Below are 23,228 nucleotides of genomic sequence, written 5' to 3' on the forward strand. Positions count from 1 at the left end.
GAGTGCTAACCATAAGATCCCTCTGACACAGGAACCAACCACGGCTCCCAACTACAAAAAACACCATGGAAAACGGTGCAAAGGATTCTGAGATGTATCCAAGGAAGAACCAGTGATGATACTGAAGGTGGGGTTATGGTTTGAAAGCAGCTGGAAGCCTTTCAAATAGCATATTAAACATATCAGAAGCCCTAGAAGAATCAAACAATCCCAGCTGAGCAAGCAATAAATAGATTGAAAAGACAACCTAGGACAGAAGCATCATTTTATTTGTTTATTTAAAAAATGTCAAATTTAACACGCTATTTTTAAAAAAGGGTAAAATATCAAGATGCTGAAAATAAAACCACAAAGGAGGCATCACAGGGCTAGTCAGTATAAAATACCTTTACAGTTTAAATGCTCGGCAAATCTGTACCATTCGTGTAAATCAAACAGCACTTGATACTGCCTCTAAACACAAAATCCTTTTATCACTTTGTTTTACCATAGCACTGGATAAGAAAACACAAGGATTAAAAAAAAGTAACACTTTTAAATTGAAAGGTAACATTACAAATACGATATTGCTATAGGCACTGGTAAAAATGGTTTTCTTTGAACAGATAGTGCAGTGCCATGCTAAATATCAGTATTGAGAACTCTGCATAATTCCTTTTCAAATTATACAAACCTTTTGGTGTTAGTGAAATTAAAACTAGCTATGCTGGTTCCCTGGTACTGCCTGGCTGACAGCCCAATCTATTGTGAACTCAGGCTGTAACATCGGGGCTTAGATGGGTTAAGGTGAGGGGACAGGCAGTAACAGTATACTGTACTGAAAGTATTCTCTGGGTAGCTCAGAGTACTCTACCAGTTCAGTTCCTTCAGTGGGTTTCATTACACTGAAAATGAGCAAAGACTTTCAAATTTGGGTGCTTCAAGTTACATCCGTCCTTGAGGTGCTGAGCACCCACAGCTTCCATTGAAACCAACAGGCACTATGAGCAGGCTCAGCACTTTTGAGAATCAAGTTATTTGTTAGATGCTTATCCTGAAGTCTCCTATTTGAAAATTCTGACAGATGGGAGTGGAGGGTGGGGCATGTGGAAGAGGGGAACAGGCAAGGACAGGCCTGTCTTTTCACAGAGGACTGAAGTCCCTGATCACTGAAAACAGGAGATTGAAAACCAGACAGTCTTTCAAATGAGCATCACCCAGGGATCTGTATTCTCCTTTCCAGAGCTCGTCTCCCATTTTGCTCCCCATCAGAAAGCAGCCTCCTATCTACATCCCCGGTTACAACGAACACCATCAGCTGTCCACTCCAGGGCTCCTAACCGTGTTGGAAAAGAATCTCAAACACGACTTGGCCAAAATACATGGTTGAATCTAAGCAACATAGTTCAGTCTGAGCAAGCTTGGGCTACATACAGACCCTATTGAGAGGTTTAGCTAGAGACCTGTAAGAAGACTGAGAACGATAGGGAGCAAGTATGGTATCTGCTCACATGGTTGTTTAGAAATAAAAACCCCTGCACACTGCAGTCACCTGCAATGGGTTAGTGACAACTTCACTGCGTCCGGTACTACAGCCCAACCCTGCTCAGGCACCATGTCCACATGCAACTGCATCTACAGCCTGTCTCAACACCCAACGCACAGACCCTCAGTGTCACTTGCAGTCTCCTGTTCTGTAACACTGAGGAGCAAGGCCTGATCAGACCACAGAGCAGCCAAGTCCTCCGCAAGGAGGGAGCTGGACTGCGTCAGAATCTGTTCCCTGGCCTTCTATACAAAGAATAAACCTCCGGCTAAAGGAGGGTGTTGGGCTAAAGCAGCAGCAGGTGAGGGCCCCCCTGAAGTGGAGCTTCACCCTGCAAGCTCTCTCTCCTGATTCAAAAATATCCACATGCTCCACCACCCACCTTTGCTCCCTCCCCTTTTGGCACACCCATCTAGTTTTAGCCCCCACTGTGTGGGATGCCCAAGATCAGCAGTTCCTTTCGCCAGGGAGCAGTTCTAAGCCCCAAAGCCCCTGTATGGCAGACTACTGGGAAGGGAGAGATGCAGTTCAGTCTTTTGTTTCACTAGGGAGTCTCCTGTTAAAATTCATCTTTAAAAGCTGTCGGGGTGGGAAAGGGTTAATCAAACATATCCTCAAACATACGCTGCCCCATGGCTATATAAAGATCCTTCTCCTCTGGGGTCATTTGGGCCACCAGCTCAGGCCGCTGGCTCACTTGACTGTAAGAGAACGGACGTCCGGCCACCATGACAGTGGGGTCCTCTGCCACCACTTCAAACTCCTCCTCATCCTCTTCATTCTCGAGCCCATAGAGCATAGCTGTGGCAGCAGGCAGGCGGGGTGGGGATTCCTCCTCTGATTCACTGGTATCGCTCTCAGAGTCGCTGGCATTGCCGCTGGCTAAGGGAGCGGCCCCCCCCACACCAGCTGCAGAGACAGAGGGGGTTTTCTTCTCATGGATAAGCAGGGCACGCATCACCTCCTCGTTATCGTCCAGAGTCGCGCGGCCCTCCCCGCGTTCCTGAAACGCATCCATATCTTGACTACCTGCAAGAAAGCATAAAGGAATGGTAGGCAAGTCATCATACCAATACATCATGCTGGCCATTAAGGAGGGGGCATGATGTGCCAGTTAGGGCAGCCTGCTACTGGGGGTCAGAACTCCTTAGATCTAGTCCCAGCTCTGTCACTGACTGTATGGCCTGGAGCAAGCTGTTTCCCTTCTCCACTGCTTCCTCCCTGCCCATCTTAAAGTCGACATAGTTCTACTTGCCCAGCAGACCTCAGAGCAGGGCGAGGCTTAACACATGCTAACTGCTGACAGACTATGTGAAAGGTCTATAGCCACAGTGGTTCCCAACCCATGGGGCACAATGGGGGATACCCCACTTGCAAGAGAATGGCAAGTTGTTCTGTATCAGAGAATGCATCAAGAACAGGTCAATTCCAACCCTACTTATCACCTCTTACTCACCTCTGATCGACCCATAATGCCAGCCTCCATCATCTGCTCATTCATTTTCAAACAAGCCCCTTTGTGCTATCTCCCAGGCTGCCCCACATGCTTGGGAGCAGCGGCTCCCCATAGACATCCACAAAGCTATCTCATTATCCACCTTCAGATCCTCTCTCAAAACTCTCCTTGCTGTGATGCCTACAAAAACCTGACAACAATTAGGCTGCTGGTGTGCAGAGGCCGCTCCCTACCTACTATGCTGATGACTTGTACTCCCCTCTGTCTGTAGCCATCTGCTGTCTCTTGTCTTATATTTAGGTTGTAAGCTCCCTGGGGCAGGGACTGCCATGTTGTTCTGTGCTTGTACAGTGCCTAGCACACTAGGCCCCGGTGCCACCATAATATAAATAAAGGTATTTGGAAGAGGAGCCTAAGAGAGGTATCAGAAGAGGAAGGCAACCAAGCCGGAACCTTTGGGACCCCAAAACAAAAATCCAGGTTATTTAAGGAAGTTCAATAATTACCTGGCTCTTGGCTTTGCCTTCCCCAGCAGCACTCAGTGTGGTGCATCATTTCCTTATTTTAGGTTGAACCTCTCTAATCTGGCACTCCCTGGTCCAGCAACATCTGTGGTTCGACATAGGCACCAGCTCTGTGGGTGCTCCGGGGCTGGAGCACCCATGGGGAAAAATTAGTGGGTGTGGAGTATCCATGGGCATCAAGCTCCCCCCTCTGCCACTCTTGTGCACTGGCGGCCCCGCGCTTACCAACTCCTTCTCCTCCCTCCCAGAGCTTCTGGAGCACCATAAATAGCTGATTCGTGGCCTTCAAGCTCCGGGAGGGAGGACGACGACCTGGGGTCAGTGGCTGGGAACAGAGGCCAGCACTGGAGCCCCTGGGCGGGGGGCTGGCAGCCGGAACCCCGGGTGGCAGTGGGGCCTGTGGGGGTGCTGCAGCACCCCCCGCATCCCTACTTCCCGTGCCTATGGAGACCTGCTGGCATTCTGCATTGACCTCCCATGGTTTGGCAAATTCTCTGGTTCAGCACCAGTTAGGTCCCAAGGGTGCCGGACTAGAGAGGTTCAACTTATAGTGTCCCCTCCCCCCCCGCTTACATTTAACTCTCAATACGGATGGTCCCAGGAATGTTCTGACTTCTCTCTCCACTTTGGGACATGCACCCAAAGAAAGTTGAGAGCCATTCTTCTAGGAAGGCAAGTGATTTGTCATCAGCAACTGGGCCCTCCCTCTTCTCATTCTGGTTTAGACCCTCAGTGCAGGTTTACTGCATAAACACTTAACATTTTGCCTCAATATGAAGGATAACCATTTTTGTCCAGATTGTGGGGCCACAGGAAAGCTCACTAGAAAGTAATTTGCAGGCTCTGAAGCTGGGCTTCCAAATATCAATGCTGCATGGCTAACTATGCCATTGTTTAGAAAGCCAGCTGCCCTGGAAAGGATTCAGACAAAGAACAGCAATTACAAGAAGTCTCAGTGCACGGAAGATAGCTATGGCAGGGCTGGCACCTAGACCCAGAGATATTTGGCAAACCACTTCCCCAATCACATCTTTGCACAGAGAGCAGTAGTGTGTTAAGGGAGGTGCCATGGCAGGCAGCACAAAGGACCCTGGAATGTACCTGAGTTCCAAAGGCACAGTTACAAACCAATGAGCAAGAAGAGGGGTCCCATTAGGGGAATGAGGAACAGGTGGGCAGAAACTCCATTTTTGGAGAACAGTATCTCAGGACTGGTCTGTTAGTGGGTGAGCACTGTGATCCCAATACTACTCTGGCAGTATCTCTTTTAACACAGTACACCCTACGGGGCCATAAACTATGCCCATCTTGGCTCTACGGAAACTTTTTGATCACTAAGTAGAGAAAAGCGGGGGCAGTTTTCCTTTGAGAGTTTTTTTTATATAATAAATATCAATGTTTAGCTTCTGGACTTTAATTTAGATAAAATATGAACACAGAAACAAGGAGGAGTGTCTTGGAACCTTAAAATTGCACCTGCCGTGCAGGAAGAGAAAGTTTATTACAGGAACTTGGTATTATCAATAAAATTAATCCTGCATGGGAGGTGGAATCTTAAAACTCCTTGACTGCATGTGCAACACAACATGCAAAGAGTGTATGAAAGGGCTGCTATTTTTCAAGCCAATTTCCAATTTGTAGCCTGGGCTCTCTTTCAGTCTGGGACTTGTTCCCTAGCTTTACTTCACTTGTAGGAGATTATAGTGCCCCAGGTGAAAGATGGACAAGACAGACAGACACACGCATGCATTGCAGTAGTGTCTTCTGTATTGGGAAAGGGCTGCATTTTTGTTAAATAATATTTGCTGTACAACCACTGGAAGAATATGCTAGTATTTGAGTACGCAGGGTGTCTACAGTTCAAGAATTCGAAAACAGAATTCTATTAAAAAGAAGTCTTTCTGTGCTTTTCTGCGTAAAGCTCTTATCAGATTCTTGTGTTTGGTGAGAGCACTGTGAGTCCACCCAACACTGCAGGCAGACTGAAAAAATGTAGAAGAATGGATTTTAAGAGCCTTATGTAAAAATAAGGGATAAACACTAGGACAGATTCCCCATGACAAACTTTTTCTACTGCACCGAAAGACTCTGCATGTGAATGATCACTTGAGTTGAGCTGACTGGATTCTACTCTCACACATTAATGCCACTTGCTCTTCCTTTCCTGAAGAGATGGAGCCTTGACCTTTAGCCTTTTACCTGGAGTCATGTAGTAATTTTTGTTGTCAGAAGGGGGATGCAGTGAAACAAAGCTTGAGAATCCCTGAACTAGTCTATTCAGTGTGGAGCTAGGGCAAAGATCAGAGCACTAGAGAAATGTGTTCAAGGTGAGCTGCTGCATCCTGTACCAGAGGAAACTTTTCCGGGATGTGTGGTTTCATTCCAATGTATAATGAATTACATTAATAAAGCCACAAGGTCACAAGTCTGATTGGGGAGACAAGGAGGGGAACGGGGGGATGACGGATGGATGACAATCTTTTAGGCAGCTGCAAATGGATGAAGGTATTTTTTTTGCAACCAACACCACTGAGGAGTGCAGGTAGAGTACGTACATTCTTCAGAGTTGGTGTTGATGGGCTTTGTTAAGTAGGAGTCCCAGATGTTCCTGGCACGTTTTTGCCTGGTATGAAAGATAGAAGTCAGATTCACAGGTGGCGACCCTGATTGTTGTTCGTGTTCCCACGACTTGGTAAATAGGCCAAATTCTTGGAAGGAAGGGATTGTGTCCGCAGTTTCATGCTCAGCTTAATGTTTCTAGTATCCCAAGAAATCCTTCTAGAGACAAGAGATCTTCTTTGTGAAAAAACACAATAGACCCTTTCAGTGAGAAGCGCTATACTCTAGGAGGTTAACCAGCAGTAGCCCAAGTTTACTGAATGATTTACAGCCCAGAAGGGTTCTATGAATCATGACCTTGTGAAAATTCTTTGTGCTGGACTTTAGCATCTAATGTTTTCTGTCAATGCCCAAGTTTCTTCCTTCCATCCTTTTTCTGTCACACGTCATTCAAGAACCATGGAAATCTGTGTGGTGCAGAAGGCACTCTGGTGCCAGACTGTGGATAGCAACATTCAGGGAATGGTTTTAGTTAATACGCTTTGTATAGGGTAAACAAAGTAATGTACCAGAGAATACAAGGGAGCACACCCTAAAAGCCATCAGTTAATAAGGCAGAAACACACTCCCTGACCGTAATCACCTCAAGCTCTGGTTTTATCAGCTATCTGCCTGAACAGGGTTAGCCCACCATCCACACCTCCATTCCCTTAAAAAATCTCCTGCTGTTTTGTTCCACTCCTGGGGGTTACTTCGCAGGAAAAGGAAGATTTTAGTGTTTTGGATTTAATTAAAATAGAAGCATCAGAGAGATTCAATACTTCACTTTTTACCACGTCCTATATGTCAGAAACTAGTACATTGCAGCAAGATTTCAGTAGCTCTATACAGGCAGAACTAGAATGAGATTCTCTTCAGAATTTTTTTTTTTTAAAGTCTCTGCTGATAGCCACTCTCATTGCATTTTGTCCTTCTTTGTGCTGGGTTTTTTGTTTCTGAAAATAAACACTTTGCTTTTTGGATCTTGGTTACATTTCGCCATCTTCTGAGACACTGCCTGTTTCATTTGGTGTTGCTCACACAGCTCAAATGGTTGTATATTTCAGTTAAATCACCCTGTTAAAGATCTAAAATGGTCTCCATTTATTACTTTTTTGTTTTGGGCTTTGAATAAGCTTTTCAAAGCAGGGACTGTCTACTACTCTGTTTGCACAATGCCCAGCACAATGGGCCCACCATCTTGACTGTGGTCTTTTGGGGATATGACAAACAATAATAAAAACAAAAACTAAGGAAAAAGACTGTTGATGGCTGATAGTCATAGGAGGAAGCAATAATGAGCAACCCAGTATGGTAACTGATTCTCCTAATGTACTCATACCTCCTCTTCCCCACACTCTCAAGATGCGGTTCTGATACATTGTTCTCTGCATACAATAGTTGTCTTGAAAATCAACAGATAACTGATTACAGAAGGGGAGAGTGGAGACATGAACATGGCATATACACTAGTAACTGATTTGGTGAGCCTTATGCTCAGCAAACATACAATTTGAGTTTCATTTTCCATCCATGCCCAGTTGGTAACAAGCTTTCCTGAAGAAGCTGAAAAATCTTTCATCCAAAACCAAACAAGTCATAACGAGCTAGAACATCTGCCTTTGATGCTCCTGGAAAAGCTAACAAACAATTAACATTTTAGTAACACAATCACACCACTGTGGGCAATTCAGCTTTACTGACATGAGTTTCAATTCTGTGCCTAGTAAATCTTGTTCTCTTACACCTGCCTGGCTTTGCATGGCAGATGAAAGATATAACAGCATAGCAGGTTAGTGCTAAGATGCCGGGAGCAGCAGCTGTACATAGAAAGGGGCAAAAATGTTCTCCCCACTCTAAGAATTATGCAGCACTTCTCCCCTTTTAGCTTTTCTTACCATCTTTGATCTCATCTGGGTCATAAGCCCCCTGCACTGTGCTTTCCCGTAGCCAAATTGGCCTCTCTCTGGCTGGTTTCCCTTCATTTGTTGACCGATTAAGATCCTCCTGGTCTTCCATGCTGATGACGACATTCTGGGTGTACAAGTCCTCGTATGACGGCCCTTTTGTAGTCCATGCTTCCCGATGGTATCCACCTGCTAGGCCAGCTGCCCCTGCAGCAGCAGCAGCAGCACGTTCTTTGCTATGTAGAAGTCAAAGGGATAAAAAAAGATACCATTCAGAATTAGTCCTTTCCTGTATAACAGACGTTTCCTGTTGTGATTTTCAAAAGAGCCCAGGGAATTTAGCCACATACCTCCTGTTAAAATTAATGGTCTCCCATGATATGCTTGGAGAATCTCAACCCCCATTTCTTAACCGTGTTGCCAAGAATTTCTAGACCAACTCTTTGATTGAGGAATGTAGGGATCAAAATACTAGACAATCTCAACTACACACTGTGATATGCAGGAGAGATACTAGAAGGCAAGGAGGTTGTTAAGCTCTGTGAATATAATTATGTAGGAACAACAGCCAACCTGGCTATATATCTGAATACTCTGAAATTAAAGTCACATTGATACACAACATGGCCCTTACCAGTAGCTAGCTGGAAAAGTATTTATTTGCTGTTACACCATAGTCTTGTATTAAATAAATTAAAACACCAAGGTTGAACCAAGTGGGTTGACCGGATTGGAGTCTCATAATGCTCAGATGTGGGGATTCTTATTCATAGTGCTTATGAGCAATCATACAAATTCACCTCGGAAAACTAAGCTGAAATCCCAGCTCTGATCACAAGTGATAGTGAACTTGCAAGAACTACCTGGTGAAGTTCTAGGGTCTGTGTTATATAGGAGGTCAGACTAGATTATTTTAGTCAGGGGCTTGGGGGAAGGGAGAAGGGGTCAGCAACAGAGTGGGGGCAATGACTGAGATTTGGTGGAGGCTGTTGTCCTAACCCTGAGTAATGGGGGTGGGGGGGAGGCTGAAAGTCAGTATTGATGGTTACTGGGCAGAACTGGGTGAGTTTCCAGGGCTGGAATAGCAAGGGGCTGCTCATCAGAATTTAGCACCAGCTTATTTTTTCATTTGATCCCTAGCCAAATCATTGTCATCCAGGTTCCTATCTGGGCCAGGAAAATGCACTACTTGGATCTGAATAAAGAGAACATAGATCTGAATGTCCTCTGCCACTGATGGCAATGAGCCCAAATTACCTTTGCTATCTGGTCTTATGCTCTTACGTGCATAGTTAGCAGGAAAGGCCACAGAAAGAATCTTCCCATTTTCCACTTGAGGGAAATCCAGGGTGAATGAACTGCTAGGCTAATGTCGCTCAAAGGAATCAACAGAGTCAATGGAGAATGCACCCATCCACCCTTAGTAGATCTTGCAAACACTTTATATAGTAAATGATATCAAAGACTGCTGACAGATAATAAATATGCATGGACACCACCCTCTCTTTGTATAGGACACAATCAACTAAGCATGCTAATGCTGTCTCTGTACCATCCCCCGGGTTGAATCTATACTGCTAGAAGATTCAGATGAACCTCGAGATGTTCTGCCATAATCATCTCAATAAGATTCCCCAAAGAGGGAAAGTTTGAGAGAGGGTGGTAATTAGGGAGGTCACTGATATCAAATGTTTGTTTATTAAGCAAGTGTTTACCCACTGCTTGTTATCCTAATTCTATTCTATTCTATTTTGATGTTTAAAGGTTGGTCCTGGGAATTACATACACATACCATCATTTTACTTGCTCTGGTAGAAAATAATTGTGCACTCAAATCTCTGCCAGGAGCAAGAAATATTTAACCTTTCAACAGTTCCAGGAACTACTAACCATATACACACAATATTTTTTGTATGTTTACATCTTAAACAACATACACACATTCACAGAATCAATGACTTGTGTTTCTTTCCTACAGTCAGCCTGATCAGAAAAAAAACCTTGAATTTCTGAGCAAGCAGGAGAGACTATTTTATGCATGCAGATCACGTATGCAACCACACAGAGATCTTCTCTCAATTTGTATTATTTCAAATACTGGTACTTTTCAGTTTTCAAAGAAAGGCATGTGTTCTGTGAAAAGCACCATTCTCCTTCCCCCACAATAAAAATCAGCAACCATAGAGCTTCCCTGACAATTTTATGTAATCCACTTTCCTACAATACACAATGCAAAAAAAGCTTCCCTCACTAGGACTGCAGCAGTGACATTTAAGTGTTCAGCAGGGTCAGGGATTACCTTGTCAATTCAAAGCCTCCTTTTCCCTATGAAGTTCCATTTAGTTGTGATATACCTATCCAGTGATGTCGTCACAATTCTTAAATAAAAGATACCTATCCCTGTAAACAAGATTAAACCATCTCCTGCAATGTGATTAATTTACAGCGAGTAATGAGTGATTTAACTCCTCGGCATGCCCCAGGATAACCAAAGCCAAGAGGGTTTAGGTCTACAATTTTACCCCTGTTAAGGTCAATGACTGAGGCCTGGTCTACACTGGGGGGGGGGGGGTGTCGAACTAAGGTACGTGACTTCAGCTACGTGAATAGCGTAGCTGAAGTCGAACTACCTTAGTTTGACTGACTTACCCGTCCTGACGCCGCGGGATCGAAGTCTGTGGCTCCCCCGTCGACTCCGCCACCGCCGTTTGCGGTGGTGGAGTTCCGGAGTCGACGGGAGCGCGTCCGGAGTTCGAACTATCGCATCTAGATTAGACGCGATAGTTCGAACTCCGAGAAGTCGAACTCTCCGCGTCGACCCGGCGGGTAAGTATGGACCTACCCTAAGTAAATGGCTCCATTTTCTTCCTTGTTTGTACAACAGTATAATCAATTATGCTTTTAGCAGCAACAACGCAGCCCCTTGAGACCATAGGACTGGGGATTTACCTGCCGCTATAAAGAAGCAGTGCCTTTTTGTTCAGTGTCCCTGCTATGGAGAAGTGAATTAAACACCACTGAACAGTGACAGAGGACCAGATGCTCATCTGCACCAGGGCAGCGCTTGGAACAGAGTTGGAGAGAGGGAGCAACTCCTATAACAAACTTTCCATCTCCCTTGCTTCTAGGGCTGTTTTGTCCCCTGGCTCACACTAGGGATGCCCTGAACTTGCCTGGCTGCAACAGCTCCCCGGAGCTATTGTGAAGCTGGGGATTAGGCAGTAGTGTGGCCAGCTACACTAGCTCTACGCTCTTGGTGGGTCACCTTACATGGAAAGTCACCCAGCATAACTGATTAAACTGGCTTTAAGGTTACACAAAGCATCTTTAGCAGGGCTAGGATATGGCTAAAAGAAACCAACGAACAGACTTCAGATTATAAGTATTTGAATCAAACACAAGTTTTGCATCTCAATTGTTTGTAGAAACTGAAGACAAGACAAGCATAGAAAAACTGAGGCTCGAGTCCAACAGATGTGTATGGTAATTTAAGTACATATCTGCGATTTGCATTAATGAAAATTAGGTAACTCTCTCAGGGTAGGTCTACACTTACCTGCCGGGTCGACGGGTGGCGTTCGACTTCTCGGAGTTCGAACTATCGCGTCTAATCTAGACGCGATAGTTCGAACTCCGGACGCGCTCCCGTCGACTCCGGAACTCCACCGGAGCGAGTGGAGGTGGCGGAGTCGACGGGGGAGCCGCGGACTTCGTTCCCGCGGCGTCTGGACGGGTGAGTAGCCCGAACTAAGCTACTTCGACTTCAGCTACGCTATTCGCGTAGCTGAAGTCGCGTACCTTAGTTCGATCCCCCCCCTTAGTGTAGACCAGGCCTCAGGCTATTGGGGCAGGCTAGCTCAGTGGTTTGAGCATTGGCCTGCTAAACCCAGGGTTGACAGTTCAATCCTTGAGGGAGCCACTTAGCGATTTGGAGCAAAAATCAGTACTTGGTCCTGCTAGTGCAGGCAGGGGGCTGGACTCGACTCAATGACCTTTCAGGGTCCCTTCCAGTTCTATGAGATAGGTATATCTTCATATATTTTTATTATTATTTTTTATTTTTTTTAAACAGCCTCCACAAAAAGGTATATGGACTCATGGCCTTCGGTAGTGTAATCGCAAAAAGTAGGTCATTCAGGAAATCTAGGTGCTGGTACTTTAAACAAGAAAAAGTGGAGGGGAGATTAAATTCAACCCATCTGGAAAGCCACTGGGGCTGGTTTATGAAAAGCAGGCTCTTATTATTATACTTGCATAGGGCAAATTCATGCTTAGTAGAGGATTTACAAAATATCACTTAAGACTGTCTAGAAAAATTTAAGTAAATGATTTGACCAGTCTCGCAATGAAGATGCATGATTGTTAGACAATTTCCAGTGTAGACAGTGAGTGCTAAAGCTCTCCAGAAGACACACAGAGCTATTTGCTCCTGTGTGAGCAGGAAATTCAGAAGATTTTTTCTTCAGTAGCATCAAATGTCAGCTTTACCAATGATTCCAGTATCTCAAGGCTCTGTAAAATGGAGTAAATAAATAACCCAGAGGTAGGTAGGGAGAGGGTGTGTGTGTGTGTGTGTTTTCGTGGAGATGGAGGAAAGAAGATATTCTTTTTTTAAATTTCACTGCAACACTTTTATGCAATTAGCTGCTTTGAATTAATAAGGGTTAATAAATAATTGAATCACTCTATGTGCTGAAGCTAGTTGTGTTCAAGTAACCATTTAAGAAGCTGCCTATTTATTTTGTAAGTCCGTGAAGAGTAATTAATCATTTACAGTGTTCTTTTTTTTTTTTTTTTTTAAAGTATTTAAGAGCCATGTAAGTGGAGGCTGCTGTTATTTAACCATTATTCATGAGGCTGCACCAGGCATTTGCTGTGTTAATTTTCTGGTCACAGAGAGAAAGTAGCCATGTGGAGGCTTGAAAAAAAGGCCTGTTTCTCTCATTTGAGGTGGTTATCCCAAATGTGTTAGTCAAACTACAGAAACTGGTTTTAAAGCCAAGTCCAATGATTCAGCCATAGTGTTAGGAATAAAGGCGCCAAAAATTCTACTCCTGTATCTGACAATTTGGCTTTGACAAGTCAGCTCCCCTCTGTATACACCTTAGTTTCTTCATCTAAGATGGAGAACATTAGTTAGTTCATATCTGAGATCCCTGGCTAGAAGGGACTAGACAGGTTAGTCTGCATGTGAAAGAAAGGAACCTGAAAAACCAACAGCACTATATTTGGTGGGGGCGGTTGCTCCAGTAGTGTAACTTTTTTTTTCCGGGATGTATAAGTTTTTGGGTTTTTTTTAATTGAAAATAGGCAGCACACACTAAATTTCACCGCAGCTGACAAAACTGACAGCTCACTGAATCTTTCTGTGTTATTTAAACGTCATCTCTTTTTGCATAGTTAGGAATCTTCTGAAGGATGCACTTTGGTTTCCTAAGGCTAGGAAAATATTAATCTTAGAGTTCTTGATTGTAACAGGTCTTTCCCTCTAAAGGTGTGTATCAAGTGGGGGGAAATAAGAATAAAAAAGATACTCAAATAATTTCTTTGTGTAAGAGTTTTGTTATAAGTGGGTTTGAAAATGCAAAGTGTGGACGACAGCTAGTTTAGAGTTTCAAAACCTTCATAGAAGCAAAGGAAAAAGAAGGCGAAAGAAAAGATTTTTCCAATGCAAAGAAGACAGTAAAACAGCATGGGGTGGCCAAAGTGTGTCCTGGAGTCCAGAGGCTGCCTACAGAGCTCTGTAAAGTGGTCACAGCTCTTCTCTAAAGTTAAAGATGGTCTTGGAAAACTATGTGGTCTCAGCTTCTTATGCAGCAGCTATGTATAGCTTCCTGTGGGACAAATATTCTTATTAAAAAGGCAAGGGCAGCCTCAGTCTGCTTTGTTTTATGAAAAATGGCTGCAGCCCTCGTCTCCTGGCAATTGTAGACTGTAACTCTCTTGAGGCAAAGATTATTTATCAGTGTCCTGCATTGCTGACACTGAACAAACAAGTTATCAAGATCTGGGCAACGATATGGTTAAGGCAGATAAACATGCAATATGAAAGCAGTGTGGCTGAAGAGGACTTCGTGCCCATTCCCACCTCTGTTTCAGTGCAGGAATCTCTGTGGGTTCTGGCTCAAGGATTTCATAGGCCAAGTTAACATCCTCTGTCTCTCGTAGCAATGCGTAGATGGGCTCAATCTGCTCGTTAAACCTTGCCACAAGAGTCCGTGCATCCTTTTTGGGCATCGCCGACTCATCCTCTTCCACTTCATTCTGACAGAACGTACAGCGGAAGGTTCCTAAACAGAAAAGAAGTTGCTAAGCACTAGGAGAAAGTCAAAAGACCCACATCTTTATGCAGCATTTAAAGAGAAGTATTTTGCTGTTCTCTTAGATTGAAACTAAATAGCTTTTCTCCTTGGGACAACTTTCTTCCCACACATAATGTACCTGATTATTATTTTAACCAGATAAAGTGAGACTTTCGATGCCATCCAGTGATGCAGAAAACTGGTTAGGGTTTCTCTGCAAAGTCTCTCTCTCTGCAAAGCCCTAAAGGCAGGCAAGTTGCACCATTCAGACATATCCTAGCATGACACATTCTTTTCCTTACCACACATTTTAATGGCACTGAAATATCAGTTTCAAGATGTATTTTGGGATGGTCAGATTTAGGGGCTTGCAGTGTCTGAAGAACTTGCCTTCATCCCTCTCTAAAATAACCTTGGGGGGAGGGGCGATCACTCAATTTCATTCCATACTGCTACTAAAAACAGTGTTTTTAATGCTCGCATCCTACTAAAAGAATAACCCACTCCCTCTCCCTTTCAGTTGGTAGTAATTTTCTCCAATTTCTTTGAGTCAGACATTTTCCATGCTTGGTCTCCAAACAAAGACAATTTTTCTTTTTAAAAATCTGTTGTTAGTTTAGAGTTGCTTGACTATACAGAAAAAAGGGAAAAAAAACCTGGTCTCTTGCATTCCAATTAGAAATGTTGTGTATGTGTAACTCAAAAAAAGGTCAGAATTTACTCTAATTTAGATTGTTTTGTAGATCATCACGATCTAAGAAACAAGCCAAGGGAAATGGAAATTGGTTTAGTAGCACTGAAGTTACTTTTTTTTTTTTTTAAAAGTACTTCTGCAGAGTAGGATTTTCTGATCCATTTCAATTGTCAATCTGTGGCTACGAAGCACATTTACAGTAGGACTTCACCATCCAGCTCAACATTAGAGTTGCTGCAAAACGTGTTATCTCATGCTACACTTGCAGCGATGTGTAGGAAATTCAGGTCATCCCAAATCCTAGATGGAGAAAGTGGTGCTACTTACCTAGAAGATTAAATTGCGGGCTCAGAGCAGAGGCTTTTGGATTTATCTTCGCACCTCTACCACTAACTGGTTGCATTATTTTGCCTTTATATGGCAAACATTTAGTGTAGCCTCACAATGTCCTATGAAGAAGGTAAATATTATTCCTTGTTACAAACAGGGAACCTGAGGCGCTGAGAAGGGAAGTGACTTGCCCACGGTCATGTGCAAAGTCAGTGTCAGAATCCGGATTTGAAGCCACAGCTTCTCATTCCTAGTCCCTTGCCAACTGACTACATTAAAGCATCTCATAGGCAAGTAATTTCCCCTTGTTCTGTTTCCCAATCTGTGAACTGGGAATAATATTTACCTGCTACCTCACTGCATTACTGTCCCCAGGGCCCTCTTGCTTCATGAAAAGCCTGCACTCTATTTAAAAGCAGTCTCATTTGTTGACTTGGCAAGGTGTGTAGGGAAGTCAACTCATCTGACAATGAACATGCGTACCAATGGCTAGATCACTGACACCATGTGCAAACTCAGCCTCTGGGTCAACTTTGAAGAGGTAAACTTGGGCAGGGAGAGGGGTCAGAATATCTGCCATACTGCACTGAAAGTTTCCTAAAGTCACAACTGTGTAAATTGTTGTACATTAACCATTGGGTTCTAGATTCAGATGATGGGGGCATTGTCTCCTGGGGTCTCATGTTGCTTCCAACATATATTTACCACATGAACCTGGGGCTAGTCACTTTATCTCTCTGCTTCCCCAAATGCAAAATGGGAATAGTACTTACCTAGCTATTTCACAAGTGGTTGCAAGAATTAGTTAGTATTCTGAAAATAAAACACTACAATAAGTGCTGTTTATTACAGTAGGTACAACCTGCAGCACCTCACAGGGATTTCTAAATTTTTAAAGTTTGTTTATATTTGTGAATTTTTTCTCTTTGTGCTGTGAATCCAGGATGGCAGATCTGCCTCCCCCCCCACCCCACTGCAACCTAAGCAGACACAAAATTAGTGTCTTATGTATACCCTACACAAAGTTTTCATTTTTTTGCATTCATCTCTCTCTCTCTCCCCTCTACCCCCAGAGTTTTTCCTAAACAGAAAACAAACCCAATAATGTTTACATTAAAGTCAACTTTTTGAACTCATGAAGTCAAAGTCATTTTGAAAAAACTGACAAAACAAGCACCTCAGCCCTTACTTTAGAAAGTTAACATTATCTGCATGGGAAAGCAAGAGCACTGACAGTGGTGGCAAAAGATGCAGAGTGAGAATGGGAAAACGGTGGCTTTCTCCAGCCCTTTCTTAATCCAAGCATAAAGCACTATGCTTATTTTGTCATGCTATAAAAAGCACCACCACTCATGCAGAAACTGCACATTATATAAATTTGTCAGTCCAGTTAAGGTTTAAGTCACAATTTGATCTCATTCACATTCCACATCTGAGGCCATCAGTACCCCTGAGTTCACAGAACAACCTGAATAAATCTAGAATAATTAGTAATTAGTAATCATTAGTAAGATTCATATTATGAGTTTATTGACTGGAGAGTGGTTGACTGCAAGCCCTACAGAAAAAGCCCGGTTAAACATTTCTTAGGTGGCTCAGGCTTTTCACACTTTCACTCACGAACCCCCAGCCTCTTAACAAAAGATTAAAAACAGTCAGGACAGCTCCAATTCAAAGCACCTTAAAAAAAGATCAGAGTTAATGCAGCTCTAATTTAATAGAATTCTTAAAACTAAGGCTGATTGACTGCAACTTCTCCAGGGCTCTTAAGGAACAAAAAATAAATGTCAATATGAGTTACGTAAAAAATCTGGAGAATGATTGGAGTGACAAGTTTCCTGCAATCGTGCTCAAGCTTTTTTGTGGTGAGGCAGCACTTTACAAGAAATACCCACATTTAGGAGCAGAACTGAGCAGAGCAGCTAGTCTTAAGTGCCACCCATCAGGACAATGCTGAAAACCTCACTCGAGGGATGTTAAGAGGTCACAAAATCACTATATGACTACTTTCAGAGTGGCAGCCGTGTTAATCTGTATCCGCAAAAAAGAACAAGAGTACTTGTGGCACCCTTAGAGACTAACAAATTTATTTGAGCATAAGCTTTCGTGGGCTACAGCCCACTTCATCGGATGCATGCAGTGGAAAATACAGTAGGAATATATATATATACACACACACACACACACACACACACAGAACATGAAACAATGGGTGTTACCATACACCATACATATCACTACTATACATCACTGCCATGAGATATTGCATCGCAACAACTTTGATACAACTTTCTGCCAAACATGCATTACAATGTTGTCACACAGGAATTTGTCCCATTAGACAAACTTGAAATAGTGGTCACTCTAAGGTCAGAGATTGTCAGACTTGCACCATTCACCATTCCTCCTGTCATCCCAACAAAGGCACAGTTTTGCTTTTCCAATCAGATGCTGTCATGCAAACCAAAGTGGTCAGATATCCTGGCCGGCAAGGGTGATCCTAGCTTTAAAAATTAGAAAGTGGTCAGTCAAGAGGCTTTGAAATGGGAAACCAGCAATAGATGTCGTCCTTCTTCCCCCAGCCACCGTGCACACTCATTGCACTTCTGGTACTCTATGGAAATCTACAGTGTGTAAAAAAACTTATCTGAAAGAGATCAGAATCGTACACTCCTAGACTTGCAAGGGTGAACAAACTGGTGAGTGGGCATACTACAAGTAAGCCGCACGTCAGGTTCTGAAGTGTGCAGGCCAGAATATTCGGTCAAATGAAATATGGCCACCAGGGACTGAGTAAAGGGAAAAGTCAACAGGTAAGTCTAAACATTATACTAAGCACATAATCCATGAACATACGCATTGTATTAGGTAGACTTTTATTACATAAAAGCCTATATTAAAAGAGTATAAAGGTTGCAAAATCAAGTACCCAAAAGTTAGGAGATGCCCAAATTAAAGTTGCCTGTGCAACCTTGATTCAGCCCCACTTTTGCATATACCTTATGATACAATCTAATTACATGATCACACACTATTTTTCCAACAGGACCCCCGGCTCATTCAATACACAGGATGGACAGTGTTCACTTAATGAGCAATTATTCAATATTTTGTTTTATTCTCGTTATTCAGGGAATGGCTCCAGGCCTTATTTACTGCACATGTTTCAAACCCTACTCTAAAGACACAATTATTAATTTCCTCATGGGCTTGTCTGTGGTGCTCATCACCATAGTATCTGAATGCTTAAATTTTAATGAATATATTCTACAATACCCCTCTGAGATACGCAGATATTATTATCCCCATTTTACAGATGGGGAACTGAGGCACAGAGATTAAAGTCAAAAGTATCCACTAATATTAGGTTCCCAATTTGAGATGCCTAGGACCTGATTTTTCAGAGTACTTAGAATTATATAGCACTTCATACATTCAAAGCACCGCTCCCACTGACTTGAGTTGCAGCTGTGAGCGCTCAGCACTTCTGCAAATCAGACTTGAGGCTCTCAAGTCAGGCACTCAGAACGTGAGGAACACATGAGTGAACACTTGTGAAAAGTTCAGTTGAGGTGACTTGCCCGGGAACTCGTAGGAGCTGTGGCAGCAGCAGGGTTAGAACTCGTATCTCCAAGGCAGCGGTCAACTGCCTTAACTCTGAGACTGCCCTTTCCCTTCCTGGAGTCCCCGCCTCGTCCACTACACACCTTCCAACTTTTGCAACAAATGAAACAGGGGCCTAACAGACAATAGCCTTCTTCACTGCGTAACCCTGATTTATCCCCAGAGCAGGTGATCCTGGGAACTGAATGAGGCAGAGGTTCTGTGGAAAAAAATACTATGTAATCATTAATTAAAGACTGTATCTTAATCCATACACCCAAACAAGGGGTTGAATTAAGGATGCACGGGCAACTTTAACTCTAGCATTTCCTAACTTCTGAGTGCTTGACTTTGTAACCTTAATACTCTTTACTGTAATTTTTTGTATTTAATTTCTCTGTTTTTTTTAAAAGCAAATTGAAAAAAACAGAAATTTCATGATGGGCTCTGATAATGACACACACATCCACATGGTTTATCAGAAGGTAGGAACCTATTGCTTCACCACAGCGGTTTACTGCTTGAGTTAATAGAGTAATTGATAGGATGAAAACCTACTACCAGATAGGACCAGCATTAGAGAGGGATGACACACTTTGTGGTCAGCAAATATCTGTGAAACCCAAAGACAGAGGAACAGTGGGACTCAGGAATCTTGGGCACTAAGCTCTGGAAAGGAGTGTAAACGGCATACACTCTTCTGCCAGTCATCCCAAGTTTAACTCCTTCTATTCCATTCACTTCAATCTTCCCTGTCATAGTCTCATCCCTTCCCCACTCCTGGCTCCTCACATCAGTGCCATTCTCCTCATGCAGCCAGGCCCAGTCTCCATTCCTCAGGCTTCTTGTCACAATCTCCTTGCCCAGCCTCATCCCCCAGCTCTTTGTCCAGTCAATCCCTGTTTCCCTGCTCCCAGCTTCTCACTAGACTGGTTTCTCTACTCCTCTGACTCCCAGGAGCCCCCACCCTCTGCATATGTTCCCCATTCCAAATAACTCCCAGTCCCAATCTCAGTGTCTTCCCCCTCTCTAACTCCCTGGCCCAGGCTTTTTGCCCAGCCAGTCCCAGTTCTCCCCATCTCCTCATCAGATCAGTCTCTTCTCTCCCCTCACCCCTGGTTCTCAGCTCCATTCTGCCACCTGAGCTCCTCATCCTTAATGGCTGCCAGTCCCCATGTCCCGTTTTTCTGCCTGGCTCCCAATCTCAGTCTCCCCCCAAAACCATTCCAGGTCCCCTCCTGCCCCCCCTCACCAAAGACAATTGTTTCAATCAACTCTGCCTACACTCCTCAAAAGGTCTAGTTCTTACTCCTCTGCATTCAAATCAGACTGTTTCCTCCTCTCTGCTGAGGCCCAGCAGGGAATCATTGAGAGCACAGCAGAGACTGGCCCTCTGCGTTCTGTTCAGGAGCCAGGATAGGCCGACAGCAGCCCCAGTTGAAACTGCAGGCGAAAGTCCTGCTCAGCCCAGGAAGGGTGCATGAATGGGATCCTTCAGGGATTTTAGCTGCTACAAATCTAATAAGTCTCTACTGAGCATGTGCAAACTGCATTTTTTCCCCCAAAGGCTTATAACCTGGCCAAATTTGGATGGATTGTCACAGGAACAGCAAAAAGGTACATCTGAAACAAAGGCCACCCCCTGCCAGATTTCAAGCCCCTGCTCCAAAGCATGGGGACCCTACCACGGATTTTTTTTAATACAGACAAAACAAGTATTTTTCCCTAGCCTTGTTCTTGAACATGGGTGAACTGTTTTGGTTGTAATTTTCCGAAACAATTCAGCCTGAGGAAGACACCCAATATGGAAAATCTTAAGCCAAATGGTTACAGTTTGACAAAGTTATAAGCAACTGAAAACAGGCTCTTAAAATGGGAAATGTTGGTCACCCTTAATTATAGGCAGTGCTACCAGCACTGCCTATAATTAAGTTCCCTTCATCTCTCATTGATTTCCAGGGTCTAGAGGACCATTTACCATATCACCGAAGGCATCGCCCTCCTGACTCATTAAGCAGGGGAATGCAGCTCAGTCACAATAGCTTTTGAATCATTATTTATGCATCACATACTGTAGTTCGAGGGAGTGGAGGGCTGGAGTAGTGGTCTGGAAGTCAGGATTCCCAGGTTCTAGTTCCATCTCTAAAACTGACTTCCTATGTGACCTTGAACAAGTTTAGTTAATGTGCCTTAGCACTGGCCTGAGGAACCATTTGTAGGAGTGAAAGTATTCAGTCTCTGTAGATCATTTAATCCTTGGCCTCCTGCTAAGACTTCTCTGACAGAGGGACCAATTAGCGCCTGCTGTGTGTTAGGATGATAACACCTGCCTACCAGAAACTGGAGCAAGAGGGACAACTGAGGCACATGGAGATTATGTCATTTGCTCATAAAATATCAGTGGCATAGTTGGAATTAGAACTCCGGAGTTCCTAATTCAAGGTGTTTCATATACACAAGGCATTTCACATATCCCTCTGGACCACCCAGGCTCCCAGCCCTCTATAAACAACCCCTCATGACTGTGAGGAGAAAGCATCAAAATCGGTCAGGATGTGGAGCATTTTAGGCTCCAGTCCTGAGGATATATGGTCTCTATTCCCTTATATGTTGTTGCAGCCTGTATGCCCCTTTTGGTATCCCATGGCCCTAGACACGTTTGCATTCATGGTTCACTTCCAAAAAAAGCAAGCCCCTTTTGGCAATAATGTGCAAGGTATTTTGTTTTTTTAAATAAGCAAGTTTATCAGAATCTCATAATTACAAATACTCCAGTTTATTCCAACATGTATTAAAAAAAGGCAGTTACAGAGAACACTATTTAGCATAAACCATACTAATGCCACATTTAATCTTTTTGAAACAGATTTTATGGTCCACTGGATCTCAAATTCTTGAGGACATTCCACTGCCCAAAGCAGATTGCAGCATTAGTTCTTGAAATGTGACATGAGAAGAGCGTGTATATTTTTATATTAGTCTTGTCTGGGGCTCTAGATATTCAAATGCACATGTTACTGCAAGAAGCTCTAACTGTTATAAACACCAGGCTGTGGACAATGAAGGTTGGCATCTAGAGAATATTTGTAATCCAAAATCCTGGATAAAAGTCACTTTGCCAATCTCACCCTAAAATGCATAAGCTTTCATCATGACACTTAAAAATACTTGTTTTAAATTTCTCTCACCTTCAAACAGAATGAATTTCACTGTGACCAAGACACAGTACAGAGGTTAAAGACAGTGACAGGGCAAGGCCAGAAGAGCCTGGAGACATCTGAAAATGGGGAGGTGAAAGTGACACATAAAAGGTGCTGCTCAGAAGAGCATGTGAAAAGCATTATGGATTTAGTTCAAAGCCAGGTAGGCAGGTCCACAGTGCCTTCCATGAGAAACTGCCACTAGAGCAAACAGGGACAGTGTGTGAATTTCCCCAATGCACATTGGTTCAGACCTGCAAAGGGGTGGGTGAGGGCAGTGAAGCCACCATTCTGCTTTTCCAGTCCCCCATCCTCACAGCTATGCCAATGCAAATAAACCTGACCAGCAGCACCCTTGGCTTATTCCTTGGGCTTCTCCTGAGCAGGTACTACCCAATTATGTGACAGATTCAGAATATGGATTTGCCCTCTAAGTAGTAAACGGAGACCAAACATTTCATTTGGGACTTAAGCCAAGGTTGCACCCAGGTAATGAAGGGCTGGTGCATTAACCCACTGCATTACTAAGCCCCTATTATTTTGAAATATATGTAACAGATATTGTATTTAAGGGCTTGCATTCACTAGAGCTATTTTTGACTAATACCCATTAGAAGTGTGTTCAGGAAATGCCACCTTCTGGAGGGTCCAAAACTACAATTTCCCAGCATATGAAAAGCTCTCAGAATTTCCCGTCTGTCCTTTTAAATAAAATTCATTTAAAAATAAATAAAATGGCAAGTATACATCAAGAGGAAAGACAGACATGCTGCATTAGCAGCAAGATGAGGAGAAGATGGTAATTCCTAATTGCTGTTAATCAGTGTCTCACCACATCCAGAGTGAAATTTCACTTAACCAATACATATGCTTATGCATTATGTACTCTCAGTTTCAGAAACGTGTACATCCATAAAGGTTAGGGACTGGCAGTGCTGGAAACAGAAGGCCTCCATTAAGCCACAGAGTGGATTTTAATGAGGCAGTTCAGTGCACGTTATCTCAGAGCATCAAACAGATGCCTCAGCAGCTCTTGAAGCGTCCTTAAAATAATAAAAAATATTGAACATATATAAAGTACTGTATCTT

The 23,228-nt window shown here is 43.4% G+C and overlaps 1 protein-coding gene across 2 annotated transcripts in view; it reads right to left on the reverse strand.

The window, feature by feature from the left end:
* Positions 1-251: 251 nt before the first annotated feature.
* Positions 252-23,228, reverse strand: part of GTF2E1 (general transcription factor IIE subunit 1) — a 96,343-nt gene continuing 73,366 nt past the window's right edge. For both annotated transcript variants that reach the window (XM_045001077.1, XM_045001081.1), the window contains exons 3-5: positions 14,099-14,300; positions 8,002-8,246; positions 252-2,554 (exon numbers count right to left, since the gene is read on the reverse strand). In XM_045001077.1, the coding sequence (XP_044857012.1) occupies positions 2,124-2,554; positions 8,002-8,246; positions 14,099-14,300 (878 nt within the window). In that variant the 3' untranslated portion in view covers positions 252-2,123. The remainder of the gene's footprint in view (positions 2,555-8,001; positions 8,247-14,098; positions 14,301-23,228) is intronic.

Source organism: Mauremys mutica, chromosome 1 (genome assembly GCF_020497125.1).
Source record: "Mauremys mutica isolate MM-2020 ecotype Southern chromosome 1, ASM2049712v1, whole genome shotgun sequence".
In the NCBI taxonomy this organism is placed as follows: domain Eukaryota; kingdom Metazoa; phylum Chordata; order Testudines; family Geoemydidae; genus Mauremys; species Mauremys mutica.